Source organism: Erinaceus europaeus, chromosome 20, assembly GCF_950295315.1.
Source record: "Erinaceus europaeus chromosome 20, mEriEur2.1, whole genome shotgun sequence".
In the NCBI taxonomy this organism is placed as follows: domain Eukaryota; kingdom Metazoa; phylum Chordata; class Mammalia; order Eulipotyphla; family Erinaceidae; genus Erinaceus; species Erinaceus europaeus.
Window position 1 is genome coordinate 28,416,038 of NC_080181.1, and position 23,298 is coordinate 28,439,335.

At 45.7% G+C, this 23,298-nt stretch overlaps 1 protein-coding gene across 3 annotated transcripts in view; it reads left to right on the forward strand.

Moving 5' to 3' along the window:
* The window catches only part of TMEM45B (transmembrane protein 45B), a 32,255-nt gene extending 14,414 nt beyond the window's left edge, over positions 1-17,841 (forward strand). For all 3 annotated transcript variants that reach the window (XM_007539530.3, XM_060180179.1, XM_060180178.1), the window contains exons 2-6: positions 8,603-8,799; positions 11,934-12,140; positions 13,416-13,600; positions 14,983-15,128; positions 17,411-17,841. In XM_007539530.3, coding sequence (XP_007539592.1) covers positions 8,619-8,799; positions 11,934-12,140; positions 13,416-13,600; positions 14,983-15,128; positions 17,411-17,519 — 828 coding nt within the window. In that variant the 5' untranslated portion in view covers positions 8,603-8,618 and the 3' untranslated portion in view covers positions 17,520-17,841. The remainder of the gene's footprint in view (positions 1-8,602; positions 8,800-11,933; positions 12,141-13,415; positions 13,601-14,982; positions 15,129-17,410) is intronic.
* Positions 17,842-23,298: the final 5,457 nt, after the last annotated feature.

Below are 23,298 nucleotides of genomic sequence, written 5' to 3' on the forward strand. Positions count from 1 at the left end.
CCTATTAAAAAAAAAAAAAGGGAGTCGGGCTATAGCGCAGCGGGTTAAGCACAGGTGGCGCAAAGCACAAGGACCGGCATAAAGATCCCGGTTCGAACCCCGGCTCCCCACCTGCAGGGGAGTCCCTTCACAGGCGGTGAAGCAGGTCTGCAGGTGTCTATCTTTCTCTCCTCCTCTCTGTCTTCCCCTCCTCTCTCCATTTCTCTCTGTCCTATCCAACAACGACAACAACAATAATAACTACAACAATAAGACAACAAGGGCAACAAAAGGGAATAAATAAATAAAATAAATATTTAAAAAAAAAAAAAAAAGACCTCCAGGAGCACTGGATTCATAGTATAGGCACCAAGCCCCTGCAATAACCCTGGAAGCAAAAAAAAAAAAAAAAAAGGAGGAGGAAGAAGAAGGAGATTGCTTTCTAGTCTATGTTCCCAAACAAACACCCCTTCTAGTGTATCATGACATTCAGTCTTCTACAGATACCAGCTGTCTACCATATTCTTAACTTCTTGGCGTTTTCTTCTCTATTTTTATTTCCTCAGTACTCAAGGCAGAGTTTCATCTTTATTTTATTTCTCTCTTGAAGATTTATTAGGAGCTGGGTGGTGGCACATGCCCATGTTACAGAGTGCAAGAATCTGGGTTCAAGCCCAGCACCGCCCCCCCCATCCCCACTTGCAAGAAGGGGAAGGCTTCACAAGTGGTGGAGCAGTGCTACAGGTGTCTCTCTTTCTCTATCTCCTTTCCCTCTGAATCTCTCTATCTCTATCCAGAAATAAATATGTAAAATAAATTTAAATATATATATATATATATATATATTAACAAATGATTGCGAGAGAGACCAGAGGACCACACTGGCACATGCAATCCTGAGAATTAAGCTAGTCTCCTCAAGCATAAAAGTCTGATGCTCTACCAACTGAGTTATTTGTCCACTTACCAGAGTTTTATCTTTACTAGGCTTACATCAAGTGGGTGTAGGGTGAGTTAATTGGGAAGAATCGACAATATCTTTTGCTTAGGAATCAGACTAAGCTGGGAGATCACTGAATTTATGTTCATGTGTCCCAGTTATGCAGTAATCACACCAGAACACACTTCAGACTCATTTTTTTTTTTTTTTGCCTCCAGTGTTATTGCTGGGGCTCAGTGCCTGCACCACAAATCCACTGTTTCTGGAGGCCATTTATTTCCTCTTGTTACTCTGGTTGTTTTTATCGTTGTTGTGGTTATTATTATCATTGCTATTGATGTCATTGTTTTTGGATAGGACAGAGAGAAATGGAAAAAACAGAGGGAAAAGACAGAGAGGGGGAGGAAAAGACAGACACCTGCAGACCTGCTTCATCGCCTGTGAAGCGACTCCCCTGCAGGTGGGAAGCCGGGGGCTCGAACTGGGATCCTTACTCCAGTCCTTGCACTTTGCACCACGTGCACTTAACCCGCTGTGCTACCACCAACCCCCACACTTCAGCCTCTTAACTCTGATCTTCTTTTGAGTAGGAGTCCCTCTCTAGAATCGTCCACAGAGAAGCTAACAATGACAGCCAAGGCTGTCAAATTTTGAAGCGCACCACAGGGTTCAGAGTTACAGAAAAGTTTGACAGGTTTTGAAGAGCAAAGATACCTTAAACCCTTGTCTCAAGTTCAGGACCAAGCTCCAATGGCACCAACATATGAACAGCAGGGTTCAACACTGCCTTTGCTGTCTCTGCGTTCTCTTACTAAGCCAGTCTGGGTGGGGTGGGGGGGGGGCCTTGCTATTGGCAATGTAACCCACAGCTGAGTCAAGCAGGATTGGTTATATTCCAGAGTAAACTCAGACCAGGAATAATCTGACTGTTTCCTTTGGTGAAAACAGATTCAGAGAGGATAAAATCACTTTCTGTAGTAACTAGAGCTTGCTCTGTTCTCCCCATAACACACTTCACTAATGATCAAACAACACACATTTAATCCCCATTAAAAAGGAAAAGCCTAGCCGTGGAAATTAACTGCACCATCTCTTTGTGGTCGGCTATGAAAAACAAAAGGCAGCAACCTTAGTGAAGCAATTAGGCTTTTTTTTTTCTTTCCCCACCAGGGTTATCAGTGGGGTTCTGTGCCTGTATAAGAAATCTACTGCTCCTGGAGGTCTTTTTTTTTTCTTTCTTTCTTTTATTTGATAGGAGAGAAATTGAGAGGGAACGGGAGATAGAGAAGGAGACGGAAAGAGAAGCAACCACAGAGCTGCTGCTTCACTGCGCTTGAAGAGCCCCCCTGCAGGTGGAGAGTCGGGCTCAGACCTGGCTCCTTGCACACGGTAATGTGTGTGCTCAACCAGATGCACTGCCACCTGGCCCCCACAATTAAGGTTCTTCTAAGAGAGGAACCCAGGGTGCCCTCCTCCCCGCACTACCCACCCTCCACACCCCACACTAATTGTAGGAAAGAAACTAGTGTTTGTTAAACATTTACCCTGGTGAGTTGCTAAGCATTTTCAGTTAACCTTCATAGGAGTTCTCTGAGGTGGTTAGAAATCTTCCTGGGTTAGAAGGACAGGACCTGAGATTCAGAGAGGTTAGGGAACTTGTCCTACTGTCCTACAGTTGCTGTGGTCAAATCAGGACTAAACTTAGATCGAATACATCTTAGTTCATCTAGATTTCCCCTTAAACGAAGTTTAGGAACCCTACTTCACCTAGGAAAAAGAATATACCTAAGCCAACGAGATGCTTGTCTTAACACCTTTTCCACCTGACCTTCCCCAGGTGTGCTTGGGAGTTACCTCGTTATCTTAGAAGCTCACGAGCAGGGTGGTGGCACACCCAGTTAAACGCACATAGTATGAAGCATAAAAACCCTGAGTTCAAGCCCCTACTCCCTACCAGCAGGGGGAAAGCTTGCTTTATGAGTTGTGAAGCAGGTCTGCAGGTGTCTCTCTGTCTCTTTCCCTCTCTATTTCCCCTCTCCTTTCAATTGGTCTCTGCCTTATCCAATTAAAAAAAAAAAAAGGATGTGGTCTGGGAGGTGGTACAGTAGATAAAGCATGGGACTCACAAGCATGAGGTCCTGAGTTCAATCCCCAGCAGCACATGTACCAGAGTGATGACTGGTTCTTTCTCTCTCTCCTCCTATCTTTCTCATTAATAAATAAATAAAATTTTTTAAAAAAGGAAAAATGGCCACCAGGAGCAGTGGATTTTTAGTGCCAGAAGCCCCAGCAATAACCCTGGAAGCAATATCTGATCTGGTTCATATGCCTTTTTTTAGCTAAAAAAAAAAAAAAAAAAGGAAAAAGAAAAAGAAAAAAAACAGGGTGGCAGAGAAAACCACAGAGCTGAAGCTTCCTCCAGTGCCTTGGGGGCTGGTTGGCAAACGGCAAAGCAGCATTCACCTTAAGTATATTGTGTTCATCTCTGGTCCAAGACAGTGCCACGTTTTAATGTATTTCATCCATGAAAAAGAATGAAAGGGCTAGGAAAACAGCTCAGTTGTAGAACATAGGGCTTGCATGTCTGAGTTCCCAGGATCAATCCCTGGCCATTAGCTATGCCATATGTAATTCATCTTGATTGTGGGCTATTTTGTAACTACTAAAAAGAATGGGGACTGAGAGCAATTTTTGGTTATACAAAAATACTGTTATGTATGCAAAATACTGTTATGTATGCAATGGCATAGCTGTTTGAGCACACACAGTACCAGGTGCAAGGACCTGGATTCAAGTCCCTGATCCCTACAAGCAATAAATAATATAGGAGGATATTTTTTTCTATTGGATAGAGACAGAGAGAAAGTGAGAGAGAGAAGGGGGAGACAGAGAGGGAGAGAAAGAAGAGACACCTGTGGTATTGCTTCACCACATGTGAAGCTTCCCCTGTGCATGTGGGGACCAGGGCTTGAACTTAGGTCCTTGCGCATTGTAGCATGTGCGCTCAACCAGATGCACCATCAGCCAATCCCCAAATCAATAAAAATAAACGAAAAGATGTTCATGCCTGAGACTCTGAACTCCCAGGTTCAATCCCAAGCACCACCAAAAAAGCCAGAGCTGAGCAGTGCTCTGATAAGAAAAAAAGAGGAGGAGGAGGCGGCGGAAGGGGAAGGGAAAGAATTGAAGCTATACCAGCTGTTCTGGAAAGTCTTCCATGAAATATTGTTGACTGAGATATTTCCATGGCAAGATGGAAAAGTTCACTTATAGTAGGAGCCCATCTGGATAACGTCCCACATATATGTACACAATGAACAGAGAAATAAATATAGAAGATTTTTGAGATCTAAGTGCTATTCAGTGAGCACCCATGGCTCCCTGTCTTCTGAGTGCAGGGCATGTGGTGTCACATTGGACTTTTTTTAAAAGATTTTTTTTATATTTATTTATTCCCTTTTGTTGCCCTTATTGTTTTCTTATTGTTGTTGTTGTTATTGATGTCATTGTTGTTGGTTAGGACAGAGAGAAATAGAGAGAGGAGGGGAAGATAGAGAGGGGGAGAGAAAGATAAAGACATCTGCAACCTGCTTCACCACCTGTGAAGCGACTCCCCTGCAGGTGGGGAGCTGGGGTCTCGAACCAGGATCCTTACACCAGTCCTTGCACTTCGTGCCAACTGTGCTTAACCCCTTGTGCTACCGCCCAATTCCCCACATTGCACTTTTAAGCCTCCTGTGAATGGGCAGAAGCTTGTGAGTTGTGAGCACAAGTGGCAACTTCTGGGCTGAAATATGCCACTGCCAACTCAGGAAGCCCAGAGCACTCTCCCTTCCACCAGAGTCCTAGCCCAGCTCATGATAGTAGCTTCTCTGTTGGCTTGAATTACAGGTCCAGCAGACATGGAACAGAGGTTCAAACATAGGCATGGGACATGAGGGAAATAAACATTTGTCATGAACCATTAAGTTTTATGGGATGTCTGGCATATGTTGCCCTGATACGAATCTAACAGATACATACCAGGTTGTGGTGTGGGACACTTGGACTTCTGTAGCTTTTTTTATTGTTGTTGTGAAGTGTTGAAAAGCATTTAAATTATTAAATTATTAAATCTAGGGAAGAAGGTCTGGTGGAGTAAGAAACGCAGAAACCATCCCACAAAGGTACTGAAGTTCATTCTAGTGAATTCTACCTAGAATGGCCCTGACTTGCCCCTCCTCTACTTGTTATTAGAAAGATGTATTTTCTTTTTTGAAATAATGCCTAAGTTCCTCCAGATCTCCACAACTATAGCCCAACCTTAAAAGCTAGCACAGTTAAAAACAAAACAAAACAGGGAGGAGTGGGGCGATAGCACAGTGGGTTAAGCACAGGTGGCACAAAGCACAAGGACCGGCGTTAAGGATCCTGGTTCGAGCCCCCGGCTCCCCACCTGCAGGGGAGTCGCTTCACAGGTGATGAAGCAGGTCTGCAAGTGTCTATCTTTCTCTCCCCCTCTCTGTCTTCCCCATCTCTCTCCATTTCTCTCTGTCCTATCCAACAATGATGACATCAATAATAACAATAACTATGACACTAAAAAACAAGGGGAACAAAAGGGAATAAATAAATATTTATAAGCAAACAAACAAAAACAGGGAGGGGCTGTTACCTTGTAAGGTGTGTCTTTGCATTCTCTAGTCCAGTAGTTCTCAACTAGAAGAGATTTGTCTGGATCTGTTATCAACTTCAGTCACTCAGTTATCTCATTCTTTTGTCTTTCTAGTGATTAGTGATCTAGTGTGTGTCTTTATTTGTCTTCGCCTCTCTTCTCTGGAGATGTGCCTATCCAAATCCATTGCTCCCTTTAGATTGGATCGTTTGTCTTTATTGTGTGAGAGTAAAATCAGACACCAAAGGGCCGTATTTCTTAGGGAGGAACTGGAGTTCTTTGGCAGGAAGGATAAGAGACTGGAAATCCAGGCCTCTTAGTCCTTCCTCTATGTCCAGGAATATACAAAGAGAGATAGCTGCATTATTTATAGTAGCCAAAATATGGAAGCATTCTAAATGCTTCTTGACAGATAACTGGGGAAATAAGTTATAGGGCATTATTCAGTGAAGTACTACTCTGCAATTAGAAAAGCCTACAGTATATCCTTGTCTTCTTCTTCTAGCGTTTGCCCTTCTTCCGTAGCCAGTCAACAGCGTCAGGTTGAGCCTGATGTAAAGTTTCGAGACCTCCTTTGAATCTGGAGAGGTGGCAGTCGTTGACTATGTGGGTCATAGTCTGTCTGTAGCCGCAGGGGCAGTTCGGGTCGTCTCTGGCTCCCCAGCGATATAAGGAACCCAACACACCCATTAAAAAAGATCTGTGTACACGTATGTTCTTAGCACAATTTGTAATAGCCAAAATCTGGAAGCAACCCAGGTGTCCAACAACAGATGAGTGGCTGAGCAAATTGTGGTATATATACACAATGGAATACTACTCAGCTATAAAAGATGCTGATTTCACTGTTTTCAGCCAATCTTGGATGGACCTTGAAAAATTCATGTTAAGTGAAATAAGTCAGAAACAGAAGGATGAATATGAGATGATCTCACTCTCAGGGAGAAGTTGAAAAACAAGATCAGGGAGTCGGGTGGTAGCGCAGCGGGTTAAGCGCAGGTGGCGCAAAGCACAAGGACCGGCATAAGGATCCCGATTCGAGCCCCCGGCTCCCCACCTGTAGGGGAGTGAAGCAGGCGGTGAAGCAGGTCTGTAGGTGTCTTTCTCCCTCCCTCTCTGTCTTCCCCTCCTCTCTCCACTTCTCTCTGTTCTATCCAACAATGACAGCATCAACAACAACAATAAAACAAGGGCAACAAAAGGGAATAAATAAATAAATAAGAAAAATTTTAAAAAAGAAAAAAAGAAAAACTGGCATTTCCACTGGCCAGTGGCACACTCTCATGAGTAAATCCTGTCAGCAGGACATCAGTCCTCCAACTTTGTTCTCCCTTCCTTATAAACTTTAGAATTAGTTTGTCAACATCCATGAAATAACTTGCTGACCTTTTGATATGGTCAGGGTTGGAATAAACTGTTTAGATCACGAATACTTTATATTTCTGGTAGTATTTTCTAGATGATCATCAACTATTATTTTTCTTCCACCCTACATATTTTTCTATTAGTAATTTAATGTTGGTTTACAAAATGACAAGATAACGGGGGGGCGGGGGGAACAATTCCACACCGTTCCCACCACCAGAGTTCTGTGTCCCCATTACCTCCACTGGAAACTGCAGTGGTTCTCCCAAGGTCACAGATATGAGTTGACTATTAATTATTTATAGATAGATAATCCTTTTTTTTTTTCCTTTCTTATAATCATACCTTCTTTTCCTTGCTAGTCACACTTATACCTTTTACTCCTTCCAAATGTCCTTCCTTTTTTTCCTCTTCTCTTCCTGGGTCCTGATGGAATTGGGTTTCAGAGCCCTCTAGTCATCTTCCCCTCCTTCCTACATCTTTTTTTTTTTTTTCCTCCAGGGTTATTTCTGGGGCTGAGTGCCTGCACCACTGCTCCTGCAGGCTTTTTTCCCCCCTTTTTTTGTTGCCCTTGTTGTTGTGGTTATTATTATTGTTGTTGATGTCATTGTTGTTGGATAGGACAGAGAGAAAACGAGGGAGGACGGGAAGACAGAGAGGGGGAGAGAAAGACAGTCACCTGCAGACCTGCTTCACTGCTTGTGAAGTGACTCCTCTACAGGTGGGGAGCCGGAGGCTTGGGATCCTTACACCGGTCTTTGCACTTTGCGCCAGCTGCACTTAACCCACTGTGCTACTGCCCAGCCCCTCTCCTCCCTACATCTTATTTAGACCACCACCCAAAGGTAAACAAGCATTTTCCCTTTGAAAAAATTCTAATACTAATAACGTTGGTCCTATAATCTCTTGCTACTATATGGAAGACAAAAAGCAAGTCATGAAGCCTGGGAGGTAACACAATGGACATCAAGTCCTGAGTTTGAGTCCCTGCATTATATGTGCCACACTGATGCTGGCTCTCTCTCTCTCTCTCATTGGTATATATGTTTATATATGTATATATACATACATTATATATTTATACATATACATACACATATTATATATATGTATTTATTTATTTATGGTAGGAAGCAGTGTTTATTATTCCAGGAGACCCAGCCAAATTCATGTCCACAAAAGACTGGGCCCCAAGCACAATGGTGCTTGCCTTTTTTTTTGGATTAATTTAATAATGATTGACAAAACCATAGTGTTAAGAGGGGTACAATTCCCACCACAAGACTTCTGCCATATCCCATCCCCTCCCTTGAAAGCTTTCCTATTCTTTATCTCTCTGGGAGCATGGACCCAGGACCATTATGGGCACAGCAGGTGGAAGGTCTGGCTTCTGTAGTTGCTTCTCCACTGGATATGGGTGTTGACTGGTCAATTCATAGCCCCAGCCTGTTTCTATCTATCCCTAGTGGGGCAGGGCTCTGGGGAGGCGGAGTTCCAGGACACATTGGTGAGATTGTCTGCTCAGGAAAGTCAGATTGGCGTCATGGTAACATCTGCAACTTAGTGGCTGAAAAAGCATAAAGATATAAAGCAGAACAAATTGTCTAATAATCAGGAACCTAAAGGCAAAAATATTCCCTAACAACTGTCCCCTCATTTTCTAGGTATCTTAGAACCGTGATGGCGAACTTCCAGGGTCATGCGCTCCCGGGGAGTTTCTTCTTGCTAATTGGACTATGGTGGTCGGTCAAGTACCCTATAAAGTACTTTCACCGGAAGGGGAAACACAGCCAACTGCCTCATTTTTATCAGTGTCTGGAGATCACTGAAGCTGCAGTGAGAATAGTGTTCTCAGTTATTGGTAAGAATGGGGTCACCTGGGCTAGGGGTCCTTCCCAGCAGACCCTGCACCTTTCATCCATTTTCTGGATCTCATGAAATGGAAGTTTCTACTGGTGGGGAACAAGGAGTTTCAGGTGGCTTCCAAGCATTGTATCATATCACCTACTATGCACTATTTTTATTCAATCACTAGCAGTTAATGGCTCCTTCCATCACAGTACACTACCAGGAAAAAAAAAAAAAAACCACCAAATAAGCTGTATTCTTCACCCTAGAAAGTTGTAGGTAGTGGTCCGGGAGGTGGCACAGTGGATAAAGCACTGGATTTTCAACCATGAGGTCCTGAGTTCGGTCCCCGGCAGCACACGTTCCAGAGTGATGTCTGGTTCTTTCTCTCCTCCTATCTTTCTCATGAATAAATAAATAAATTCTTTAAAAAAAAAAAAAAGAAAGTTGTAGGTATAACATGTAAGAACAGAAGACACTGTACTTTATGAACAAGAAAAGCACAGCTGCATGGCCAGGAAGACAGCAGTAGTTACGCAAAAGATTCAGTGCCTAAATATCCAAGGTCTCAGATTCAGTCCTTGGCACCACCAGAAGCCAGAGCTGAGCACTATTGTGGTTAAAAAAAAAAAAAGAGTGGTCCTGGAGGTGGCACAGTGGGTAAAGCATTGGACTCTGAAGCATGAGGTCCTGAGTTTGATCCTCAGCCGCACATGTACCAGAATGATGTCTGGTTCTTTCTCTCTTTCCTCCTATCTTTCTCATCAATGAATCAATAAAATCTTTAAAAAAAAAAAAAAAAAAAAAGAATCACACAGTGGTTTAAGCGCACGTGATGCAAAGCACAAGGACCGTCATAAGGATCCCGGTTCGAGCCCCTGGCTCCCCGCCTGCCGGGGAGTTGCTTCACAGGTGGTGAAGCAGGTCTGCAGGTGTCTGTCTTTCTCTCCCCTTCTCTGTCTTCCCCTCCTGTCTCCATTTCTCTCTGTCCTATCCAACAACAACAATAACTACAACAATAAAAAAACAAGGGCAATAAAAGGAAATAAATATTTTTTAAAAATTAAAAAATAATAATAAAATAAAAATTAAAAAAAGAATTAAAAAAATGAAAGAGGGGGATGGGGCGGTGGCGCACTCAGTTAAACGCATACATTACCATGCTCAAGGATCTGGGTTCAAGCCCCTACTCCCCACCTGCAGGAAGGACACTTCACAAGCAGTAAAACAAGTCTGCGGTGTCTCTCTTTCTCTCATCCTCTTTATATATCCTTCCCTCTCAATTTCTCTCTGTCCTGCCAAATAAATAAGGTATAAATAAAAAAAAAAATGAGGAGGCCAAGTGGTGGTATACCTGGTTGAGCGCACATGTTACAATGCACAAGGACCCAGGTTCAAGCCTCCAGTTCCCACCTGCAAGAGGGAAGCTTCACAAGTGGTGAAGCAGAACTGCAGGTGTCTTTGTCTTTCTTCCCCTCTATCTTCCCCTTCCTTTCAATTTCTGTCTGTCTCTATCCAATAAAGATACTAATAAATATTTAAAAGAAAAAGGAAAAAAATGAAAGAGGAGGACCACCCACCAATAAAATTCTTCAATAGTATCAGAGAAAAAGCATGAATTTTTCTTAAGTACAGCTAGAAATAATGGTGGGGCTGGAGAGAGAGTGTAATGACTATGCGAAAAGCCTTTCATGCCTGAGGCTCTGAGGTCCCAGGTACCACCATAAGCCAGAGCTGAACAGTGCTCTGGTTTAAAAATAAATGGTATTCAACCTCATTGTTGAGTGAAAATAATACTCAGCCAACAATAATCTCTTGAGCTCCTGCCGCGTGCCAGGAACTTAGTGCCCAGGACACTGGGGGCACAGTGGGGTCCAAGTGTCTGCTCACACTCAAGGCTTCCATTCTAGTGTTGCTGGGACATGCTAATAGTTATTTGTTTATTTATTTACTTATTTATTAGACAACCAGAGCGTTACTCTAGCACATGCTGGGGATTGAGTTTGGGATCCCATCTTGAGAGCCCAACACTGGGATGCCCTTTTCAAATTCAGATAGGGGCTAGCCACGGGGAAAACCAAAACAAAACTAACAATGGTTGAAGGACAGCATCCCCAGGATCTTGTCCTGGATGGCTCGTTCTAGGTCCGAAGGACCTCCGGGCACTGGGCATGAAGGTGACTCTCACCTTCCCAAAGAGGTGATGAACATAGAAGGGGTGAGCAAAGGGCTGTGCTGTGGCAGCCTCGTCCGTCTTTCAACCGCCATCTTTCAAGTTTGTCTCTCTTAGACACGGTGTGGCAAGAAACACCGAGGTAGGCTCTTCCTGTCTTCACCCAGGCATGCTTAAATCTTTCTTTTTTCTTGATAGAGACAGAGTGAAATGGAGAGAGGAGAGGGAGATAGAGAGGAAGAAAGAAAGAAAGAAAGACATCTGCAGCTCTGCTTCACCACTTATGAAGCTTCCCTCCTGCAGTTGGGGACCAGAAACTTGAACTCAGGTCTTTGTATTGTAATGTGTGCTTAGCGACATGCCACCACCCGGCCCCACCTGAGTGTCAACTTTTTAACTAGTGTTATTTCTGCTCAAGTTCTACCATTTTCTATTCCTAAGATTTATTTATGTGTATTTATTAATGAGAAAGACAAAGAGAACAAGAGAGGCTCTCATGCTTTAAAGTCCAACATTTTATCCACTGTACCACCTCCCAGGCCATCAAATTCTCTCTTTTTTTTTTTTTTTTCACCAGATCACTGCCCAGCTCTCGCTTATGGTAGTGTGGGGGGATTGAACTTGGGACTTTGGAGCCTCCAGCATGAGAGAGATTAATGAATAGCTCAGCCACACTGTCACCTGGTTTCCTGACTTCTTACTGTCTAGACACATAGGCTACTAGACACATTTCCTGGGGACCTTTGTGCCTGCATGTCTACTGCTTCTCGTCCCCCTTTTAAACTCTCTCCAAGAGGAGTGACAGCAAAGTGGCTACAGCTGAGGCAGCAGAGGGGCTGGGGGCACTGAACCACACAGGCCACATTCACCCACTTCTTGACTCTGCTCATGACTCTGCGTGGCATTTTGCCATCTCCTACCTGTCTTGGAGCTACTCTGTCCTCCTCAGCATCCTCTGGCATTTGCCTTTGCAGGATGCCTGGCAGAGCAGTTCGTACCCGATGGGCCCCACCTCCACCTGTACCACGGAAATGACTGGGTCAAGCTAATGAACTGGCAACACAGCACCATGTACCTGTTCTTTGGCGTCTCAGGAATCGTTGATATGCTCACCCACCTCACCAGCCACATTCCCTTGGGGGTGGACAGGCTGGCAATGGCTGTCTCAGTCTTCATCGAAGGTAACAGAATGGAGGGGTACAGACAGAGAAAAGAAGCTGGGGATCCTCCTTCAGGACGATCAGGCCCCTAAGACTAGAAACACAGCACAGCAATCTAAATCTCTTTTAACTTCTAAAAACTGAAGGAGAGGCGCCAGGTGGTGGCACACCTGGTTAAGCACAGTGTGTAAGGACCCAGGTTCAAGCCTCTGGTCCCCACCTGCAAGGGGAAAGCTTCACAAGTGGGGAAACAGGGCTGCAGGTGTCTCTCTGTCTCTCTTCCTCTCTCTATCCCCCTCCCCCCTCAATTTGTCTCTATCCATTAATTAATTTAAAAGGACCTGAGTAAGACTGTGCTCTCTGATCCGGATGGAAGACAGGGCTTATTCCATAAAGCAGTTCATGAAGAAGCAGGAGGCCTGGAGCCCAACTTCCAGGGTAAAGGTGTACCTACTCTCCCTGCCCTCTGGTGCCGCCCTGGCACTGGGGTCCCATCTCCATGGAAACAGACAACTGCTGTCCAGAGGCTGACTGACCCAGAGGACTTGGGCAGCGTTTGGTTTAGACTCAGTACAGATTGCAGGTGCTCCACCCAGGGCCTGAGACAGACTTGCCAACACAGCTCGTAAGACCAAAGGTAGAAAAGAGCTTCGTGTAACCCAATAACCTCATTTGCATACCTGATAAGAGGCCGAAATGAAGGGAGTCGGGCGGTAGTGCAGCGGGTTAAGCGCATGAGGTGCAAAGCGCAAGGACCGGTGTAAGGATCCCAGTTCGAGCCCCCGGCTCCCCACCTGCAAGGAGGTTGCTTCACAGGCGGTGAAGCAGGTCTGCAGGTGTCTGTCTTTCTCTCCCCCTCTCTGCCTTCCCCTCCTCTCTCCATTTCTCTCTGTCCTATCCAACAACAACACCAATAACAACAATAATAACAACAGTGATGATAAACAACAAGGGCAACAAAAGGGAAAAAATGAATAAAGTTTAAAAAATAAATTTTTAAAAAAATACCCTTTGCTCCTTATGCCCAATCAGTGTGTGTGTGTGTGTGTGTGTGTATATATAAATATATATACATATACATATGCATATACATATACATATATATACACACACTGAATTTAATCTCCATCTATTTGTTGTGTTGTAATGTTATATAAACTGACTCCATCATGCTGGACCATCTAGATTTGAGCTGGGGCACAGTGTGGGTAAGAGTTGAGTGCAGAAAGTCCAGAACACATCCACAGAAGTAGGAAATAAGCCCCTCTCTGCTGGCTGTTGTTTGCTCCGGGGCAGGTTTTCTCTTCTACTATCATGTTCAGAACCGCCCACTGTTGGACCAGCACATCCACTCGCTCCTGCTCTACATCGTGTTCGGAGGAGCCGCCAGCATCTCCTTAGAGGTCATCCTTCGAGACAACATCGTACTGGAGTTATTCCGAACCAGCCTCCTCATTCTGCAGGGAACCTGGTTCTGGCAGGTACTTGTTTGTTTGTAACCAACCTCCTCACGGTGTATGGACCTGGGAGCCCTGCCGAGCACAGACCACACCACAGACGGGAAGGCAGTGCTGGCTTTGCTGGGCGGACTTCCCTCCCCCGCCCACCCCGACCTCCGTGCTTTCACCCGTCAGCATCTGCTGATGCTTTAGCCGGTGGATCCGTGGCGCACACAGCCTGCGTTACCAGATCACTAGATTACTTCCTGCCGGTCCTCACGGTGAATGGCTCAGAGTGTTTACAGGCTCTGCTTGCTAAGCCTTTCACTTGGCTTGTGAGCTCTGAAATTGTGTTTTTAAAATGTATTTAGACTGGGCTAGGAAGATAGCATAATGGTTATGTAAAAAGACATTAATGCCTGAGGTCCCAGATTTCATCCCCAGCACCAGCAGAACCCAGAGCTGAGCAGTACTTTGGTTAAAATAAGAAATAAATAAAACTTTTATGCCTGAGGCTCTGAAGTCCCAGGTTCAATCCCCTGCAACAACAGAAGCCAGAGTGAACAGTGCTTTGGTAGAAATAAAGAGGCCAGGGAGTTGAGTGGTAGCGCAGTGGGTTAAGCACAGGCGGTGCAAAGCGTAAGGACCGGCATAAGGGTCCCGGTTCGAGACCCCTGCTCCCCACTTGCAAGGGAGTCACTTCACAAGCAGTGAAGCAGGTCTGCAGGTGTTTATCTTTCTCTTCCCCTGTCTTCCCCTCCTCTCTCGAGTTCTCTCTGTCCTATCCAATAACAATGACAACAATAAAACAAGGGTAACAAAAGGGAATAAATAAATAATTTTAAAAAATAGAAAGGGGCCAGGCAGTGGTGCACCTGGTTAAGCGCACATATCACCAAGCACAAGGACCTGGGTTCGAGCCCCTGGTCCCCACCAGCAGGGTATCCATTTCACAAGTGGTGGAGCAAGTCTACAATTATCTTTCTCTCCTTTTCTCTATCCCCCTCCTCTCTCAATTTCTCTCTGTCCTATCTAAGAGAAAAATAGAGGGGAAAAAATGGCTGCTGGGAGCAGTGCATTCATAGTGCCAGCGCTTCTTCTTCTTCTAGCGTTTGCCCTTCTTCCGTAGCCAGTCAACAGCGTCAGGTTGAGCCTGATGTAAAGTTTCGAGACCTCCTTTGAATGCTGAGCCCCAGCAACTGGAGGCAAAAAGAAAAGAGAGAGAGGGGGCAGGGGAAGAAAGGAAGGAAGAAATAAGCAAACTCATACTGAAGCCAGAGTTAATGTCAAGCAACCTCCCTGTACAAAATGTCTTTCTCTGCTAAGTGGAGTAGGGGGCAGTGTGCGCACGGGGGATTATGTGGAGTCTGACACCCATCGGGGCCAGCTGACGGCGAGGCTCTCTTTCCTGTGTGCCCCGCCAGATTGGGTTTGTGCTCTTCCCGCCTTTTGGAATGGCTGAGTGGGACCAGAAAAGTCATGAAAACATCATGTTCATCACCATGTGCTTCTGCTGGCACTACCTGGCTGCCCTCTGCATCATGACCATCAGCTACTATCTTGTTTACTGGTACGTCCCCGAGAAAACAGCCTTCACCCAGTTCCTTCCTCTTAACCAACCCCATGCTGCTGACCACACGCCTGTTCCTGTGTAAGGCATGCTCACCCACAGATGAGGGAGGGGGGCCAGGACTAGTCAAGGACCACGTCTGGTCCCAGCAACCTGAGCAACTCAGGCTTCAGTGACAGTTCTGGTGGCTGTGGGACCACTCAAGGGACACTCAAGTGCAGTTCCTCCTGTCATGGGTTCATCCTCAGACGATCGAATCTTAATCCCTGGATTTGCCCTGCTAACTCCCCAGAGATGTGACAGTCAAGACACTCTCGTAGCAAAAGCTAAGTGCCCTTCAGGGCTTATTATAATAGCTAATAATTCCTGTGCACTTACGAGGTACTGTGGCAAGCACTTAAAAGTGTACTGCCCCATTTAACCCTCAGCATTTTTTTAAAAACATTTATTTACTTTGGATAGAGACAGAGATGTTGAAAGAGAAGGGGAGATAGAGGCAAGACACCTGCATCACTGTTTCCCGGCTCACGAAACACCCCCCTGTAGGTGGGGGCTGGGAGCTTGAAACTGAGTCCGTGTGCTCTCTCATGTGTGCCGTCAACCAAATGCACTTCCTGACCTATAATTTTTTTTTTTTTTTTGCCTCTAGGGTTATTGCTGGGGCTCAGTGCCTGCACTGTGAATCCACTGCTCTTGGTGGCCATTTTTTTTTCATTTTATGGGATAGGACAGAGGGAAATTGCGAGGGGAGGGAGAGACAGAGAAGAAGAGAGAAAGACAAGATGCCTATAGGTCTGCTTCATTCACTGCCTGTGAAGCATCACCCCTGCAGGTGGGGAACCAGAGGCTCCAGCTGGGATCCTTGCGTGGGTCCTTGCGCTTTGTATTATATAAGCTTAACTGGGTGTTTCACTGCCTGGCCCCTGGCATTTCATAACAGCACACAGACTGGCAAAACAAGGTTTTGAAAGAGTGGTCACCCAACTTGTTAATGGCAGAGTCCCAGTCTTTACGCTGCAGCTTGAGAAGGACGTTGAACATTAACAACGTTAATAGCACTGTTACCTATAGCTACTCTTTATTTTTTCTTCTAGTTCCTAATTTCCTTTTTAATTTTTTATTTTCTTTATTTATTTGGATAGAGATGGCCTGAAATAGAGAGGGAAGGGGTGATAGAGAGAAAGATAGACAGAGACCCCTGCAGCCCTGCTTCATGACTCTCAAAGCTTTCCCCCTGCAGGGAGAAGCCAGGTCCTTGTGCACTGTGACATGTGCACTTAACTAGGTGTGCCACCACCCGGCCCAGTTCCTGATTTCCTTAACAAGAGCAGATATACGTGACTTAGTAAAGGTCATATGGGGCCACATGGCACTGTACATGCTGCAATGCACAAGGACCTGGGTTCAAGCCCTAGGCCCCCCCACCTGCAGGGGGAAAACTTCACAAGTGGTGAAGCAGTGCTGCAGGTGTCTTTTTGTCTCTCTCCCTGTCTATCTCCCCCTCTCCTCTCAGTTTCTGTCTCTACCTAAATAAATAATTTTTAAAATTCAAGAAAGAAAGAAAAGGTCACACACAAACCAAACAGAAGGGCTTACTTTAATTTCTACTGCAGTAAGCTGGGAGCAGATCATAAAGTTTAGTTTCAGTGATAACATTAACTATTAAATATTAGGGGGGAAAGTATTAAATATTAGGGGGGAAAGTATTAAATATTAGGGTCCCTTTACCTACCACTGTGCATTAACTAATTAAATATCAGGGTCCCTTTACCTACCAGTGCATATTTTTTTTATATTTTTTTTTCAATTTCCTTTTTTTTTATTATTTATTCATTCCCTTTTGTTGCCCTTGTTGTTTTACTGTTGTAGTTATTATTGTTGTTGTTGTTGATGTCATTGTTGGATAGGACAGAGAGAAATGGAGAGAGGAGGGTAAGACAGAAAGGGGGAGAGAAAGATAGACACCTGCAGACCTGCTTCACCGCCTGTGAAGCGACTCCCCTGCAGGTGGGGAGCCGGGGGCTCAAACTGGGATCTTTATGCCAGTCCTTGCGCTTCGCTGCGCTACCGCCCGACTCCCCTACCAGTGTATATTAACTAAGTAACTGGATACTTAGATAAGTATTTGATAGAGACATTATTTGATTTGTAGACAAATAACTGTTAAGAGTTGACAAGCATTTGCTTTAAGACCAGTAAGTGCTTGGATAATCTTGGGTGAGGGAAGTAAGGGAACTGGGGAAGGGCTCAAATTCCACTCTCACTTTTCTTCTCTATTACAGCTCTTTGAGTCGGATAAAGAGGCCAGGAGGAGAAATCATTGGAATTCAGAAGCTGAAGTCAGATCACACTTACCAGGCGGCCCTCTTAAGTGGCTCCGATGAGGAATGAGAGGTGACCGCCAGTCATCCCTGGAGACTGAGTGTATTCCTTTGAGTACAATTAGAGTCAGCCAAAGGTGACACAAAGGTGTGGCTCATCTCTGCTTAAATGCTTGAACTGATCTCTGTGTTGAGCGTTATATACACAGAGACACGGAGCAAGCCCTTGGGTCTCTGTGTGAAGAAAAATCAAGAGACTGAAAAATTTCAGAACAGGAAGAGGCCTCTTGGATGAGTCCTACAGAACGTACTGTTTTCGATAAACCTTTGTCTCTCCAGAAAAAAAAGGTAGCTGCTTTATTGGAAAATGAATAACATTGCCTGTAATTTGAGAGTCGATTCTCACGTGTATCTTTTAGAAGTGAAACAATTCGCAGGCTCTGGTGTTTTAGGTACTACGATACTACGTCTTTCTGTCACGTCAAATGAGAATGAAAGTTGGGTTCGGCTGGGTGGATGCTGGGAGAGGAAGAAAAAGTACTAGCCCAACCAATAATATCCTAGAGTACTACAAGACTGCTTCTGATAAGTGACAAGGCTGGGCCACGTGTGGTTTTTTTATTTTTATTTATTTTTAGTTTTTTTTAAATATTTATTTATTCCCTTTTTGCTGCCCTTGTTTTATTGTTGCAGTTATTATTGTTGTTATTGATGTCGTTGTTGTTGGATAGGACAGAGAGAAATGGAGAGAGGAGGGGAGGACAGAGACAGGGAAAGAAAGACAAGACACCTGCAGACCTGCCTCATCAGGATTCTTATGCCGGTCCTTGCGCTTTGCGCCGCATGCGCTTAATCCTCTGCACTACTGCCTGACTCCCTGATTTTTAATTTTCTATATTATCTTTATTTACTGGATATAGACAACCAGAATTCAAGAGGGAGAGAGACAGAGACACCCCCTGCAACACTGCTTCACCATCCATAAAGCATTCTTCCTGCAGGGGACTCGAGCCTGGGTTCCTGAGCATTGTAAATATGTGTGCTTAGCGGGGTCGGGCAGTGGCGCAGCGGGTTAAGCCCAAGTGGCTCGAAGCGCAAGGACCTGCTTAAGGATCCCAGTTCAAGCCCCCGGCTCCCCACCTGCAGGGGAGTCGCTTCACAAGCAGTGAAGCAGGTCTGCAAGTGTCTGTCTTTCTCTCCCCCTCTCTGTCTCCCCCTCCTCTCTCCATTTCTCTCTGTCCTATCTAACAAACATCAATAACAACGATAACTACAACAATAAAAAAGGGGCAACAAAAAATGGAAAATAAATTTTTAAGAATTAAATCAAAAAAATGTGTGCTTATCCAGGTGTGCCACCACCTGTCCCCCAACGTGTGATTTTTTTTTTTAATCAGAAATCTTAGCTTGGTGACCCAGCTTAGAGCTGGAAGGAACCCAGGATGTCTTGACCCTCAAAAGGACCCTAGTAAGAAGATGCTGACAGGAAATGTGCATGAGGTCGAGAGAAACATGGTTTGTTAGGGAAATTCTTGAATTTTTATTTTTTTTCCAGAGCATAGATTGGCTCTGGCTTAATGGTGGTATGGGGGACTGAACCTGGGACTTTGGAGGTTTGGGTTTTCTGCATAACCATTATACTATCTATTCCACCCAAGGCCTTGAATTTAAAATACAGCTGAAAAGTCAAAGAAACCCAGGGGACTGAGTGGTGGCACCGCGGGTTAAGCACACATGGCACAAAGCAAAAGGACCAGCATAAGGATCTTAGTTCCAGCCCCTACTCCCCACCTGCAGGGGAGTCGCTTCACAAGCAGTGAAGCAGGTGTGCAGGTATCTATCTCTCCCCTTCTGTCTTCCCCTCCTCTCTCTGTTTCTCTCTGTCCTATTCAATAACAACACAGCAATAATAACAATAAACAACAAGGGCAACAAAAAAGAAAAAAAAAATCCTCCAGGAGCAGTGGGTTCATAGTGCAGGAGGCACTGAGTCCCAGCGATAACCCTGGAGGCAAAAAAAAAAAGTCATTAAAAACTCACAAAGGATACGCAGGTTAAACTAGTGAGAAGTCTCTTTCCTTGTTTTAAACTTCGATGATCGAGCATTTACTTTGCACTAACACTAAAATGGCTGTAAGAATTAACACAGTGTGTGTCCAGCTAGAATCCCACCTGGTGGGAGAATGATGCAACAAGCAGTTACATGCAGTGGGCGGACTGGCGCTGCACAAGGTCCCCTGCCTAAGTACCCTGAGATGGAGGGAGGAGAAATGGGAGCTGCCCTCAAGGAGAAAAACATTCCAGGAGCAGGGTGGTGGTGCGCCTGGCTAAGTGCTCACATTACAGTGCACAAATACCCAGGTTCAAGTCCCTGGTCCCCACCTGCAGGGGGAAAGCTTCACAGGTGGTAAAACAGGGCTGCAGGTGTCTGTCTCTCTCCCTCTCTATCTTCCCCTCCCCTCTCAATTTCTCTCTATCCAATAATAAATAAAGTATATATTTTAAAAAAGAGGAAAAAACCATTCCAGCAAGAAAGGCATTGGGGGGGGGGGCCCAGAGGTGTGCACCAGGGTAAGCACACACAGTACTAAGTATAAGGACCTGGGTTTGAGCCCCTGCTCCCCACCTACAGGGGGAACGCTTCATGAACCGTGAAGCGGGTCTGCAGGTATCTATCTTTCTCTCCCCCTCCCTTCTCAGTTTCTCGCTGTCTTGTCAAATAAAAATAGAAAAAAACAAGGGGGGGATGGCTGCTGGGAGCAATGGATTCATACTGCAGGCACTGAGCCCCAGCAGTAATCCAGGTGGCAAAAAAAAAAAAAAAAAGGAGGAAAAAGAAAGGCAAGGGCAGCAGTAGTCAAAGTATGAAATAACCAGAGCCTTCAACTCATTAAAGTACTCAAGGTTGGCTGGAACACAATTAAAAGGTCATTTAAACCAAGGAGTGCCATCCTTCCATTTTCCATTTCAGACGGAAGCACATTTGACTTTCAGTATTAGCTGTAATGTACGTTAAGTCCTTTGCAGAACCTGATTGGTTTAAGGACACACAGCTAAAACCAGTCTTGATTATGATCCAAATAGAGCTCATTTCTGGAAACTACCTTCTGCTTCCTCGTCCAGTAACAGTAGAGACCATGTCTGCAAAGCACCGCCATGTGCTTTGGGAAGCAGCACTGTACTTGAGTGAAAGGCAACCTGGAGTCAGCTAGCATTTCAGAGACTGAGCCCCAGCTTAGTGGGTTAAGAATGGGCCTTGAGGGGAGTCGGGCGGTAGCACAGCGGGTTAAGCGCACCTGGCGCAAAGTGCAAGGACCGGTGTAAGGATCCTGGTTCGAGCCACCTGCTCTCCACCTGCAGGGGAGTCGCATCACAAGCAGTGAAGCAAGTCTACAGGTGTCTCTCTTTCTCTCCCCCTCTGTCTTCCCCTCCTCTCTCCATTTCTCTCTGTCAACAATAGCTACAACAATAAAAAAAAAAAAGGGGGGGGCAACAAAAGGGAAAAATAAATTTAAAAAAAGAAAAAAGAATGGGCCTGGGGGTGTGTGTGCCTGAGGCTCTAGAGGTTCAGGTTTGAGCCTTAGCACTGCCAGCACCAGAGCTGAGTGGGGTTCTGGTCTCTCGTAAAAATAAGTAAACAAATACATCTTAAATGAACCACTTGGAAACACCTGTTATAAGAACTCCTTTCAGGGGCTGGAGAGACGGCATTAGTGGTTCTGCAAAAAGACTTTGATGTCTGGGGTCCTGAGGTCCCAAAGATCAGTCCCCAGCACCACCATAGGCCAGAGCTGAGTAGTGCTCTGGTCTTTCTGTGTCTCTCATAGAAATAAAAAAGGAGGGTGGAGGAGAGGGGGGGTAGGGAAGGGAGAAGAGCAAGAGAGGAGGGGGACGGGGACGGGAGGGGGGAGAGGGAAGGGAATGGAAAGCTTTCAAGGTCCAGTTTGATTTGCCTGCTGAGTAGGAACCCTAACAATTCATTCAGCAAGGGGGGTGGGGGCGCATTACTAGCCATTCATGAAAGACATGAGCTTTCCTTAGGGGTTGCATGTGGGAAGGAAAAAAAATCGATTCCCGGTCTGACTTTCATAGTAAGGATCTAATTTTAGACTGGGGGGAGGGCAGAATATTTTAAGGAAAGGTAGTGTTTTCTCCAAAGTGAGGAGCTGAGGTGTGAAGATCAGATATAAAACATTACACTTTATTTGATGCCCCTTTCACTGGTCTGGGGACACCTTCACAGAAGTGGTCAACGCCAGCACAAGCATTCTTAGACGAGCCCATCACACTGCCCGCCATTCACCAAACCCAGCCTGGGACATAGGGCCCACAATGTTGGCAAACAGAGGTGCAGAAGGTCAAGGGCTGCCCCAAGGTCCCCTAGAAATGTCCCCCCACCCCCAAGACACTGCCATAACTACCCCATCTCTCCCAGACCCCTCAAGTCTATGTCCAAGGAATCACATTGAGTGGCAGAGCTGGGGAGACAGCTCGGCAGCCCCACCGGGGCGGCCAGGGGAGCAGCGCGCACTGTTCACCAGGGGCCAGGGCCTTGAGGGCATCCAGCACCTGCCCCTTTGCCACAGCCCTGCTCTCCACAATGCAGGTGCCTGTGGGCACCAGGGAGACGAGTGGTCAGCTGACTTTGGCAAACAGAAGTAAGGGGTGAGGGCTGAGCACCGCAGCTACTCTTAGGAAGTCATTTGTTACGTAAATTCAGAAGGGGGGTTACTTTTAACCAGCAGATCCTGAGACAGGATCCCTCCAAAGGCTGCCTTTTTTCTCATTTATTAACTCTCACACGGACTTTTGACGGGGGACGGTGATAACAGGCAGGAAGTGGTCTTGCTTTCCTGGCTTAACGGCTGAGTCTCTTCGCTGCAGACCCCACTCTCCACCCTGTGTCAGTGCCCGCTCTCTATGCAGCCTACTACCCCCCCTCGGCGTGACCGCCCCCAGAACAGTGAGTTACTTCACCTCTGCTCTTCCTGATGCAGACTTCCGCCTCCTAACTCTGGGGCTTCTCTACGACTCACCATGACACACGCCAGCCAGCTTCCCCTGGGGCCCCTTGACCAAGCGCTGGAGGCCTGGACTGCCATAACTGCAGCTCTGACTTGCACTTCCCACAGTTCACCTGGGCGTGACAATGTCACAGAGCTGCTGTAAGAGACCTGAGAGACCACTGTGTAACCTTTTAGCCCCCCCTAGCCCTCTCTGCCCCTCCGGAATTTGCCCTCATCACCCAGCTGCCCCTCCAGACCACACTATTTCAACTCCTTACCCTCTGACTCCCTATCTTCACCCAGATTCGTAACAGATCATGACTGAGCTTCTATGGATTAAAAATAGATTTTTAATAATTTAGATTCTTTCAGGAGAGAAAAGGAAGCCCTGTTATGGCAGGAAAGGATTACCACCCAAGCAGACCTGCCCCAACAGAAGAGAGGCAAATCTTAACAACCAGTGCTTAATTCACTTAATGCATCTTACATGCTGTGCTGAGCTCAGCCCAGAGCTGGATGGAGGAATTAGATGGAGGGGTTCAGAGGACCTGGAAGTCCAGATGGGCTTCTTCTGGGGTTGGTACTGCCTACTGGCACACCTACTCCTTAAAAGTCAGCACATTTTCCCTTAAAGTGGCCACATGGAATACTGTAGGCTCGAAGGCCACGTGGTCTCTATGGTAACTCTGCAATCCTGCCTTCTGCGTGAAAGCAGCCATGGAGAAAACATCAATGCACAGACATGTCCGACTTTATTTACAAAAACGGGCAGCTAACCCAAGGGCCAGTTTGCCAACCCTTGCTCTGGAGCCAAGCAGAATGGAAAACCTCTGAATCACAAAG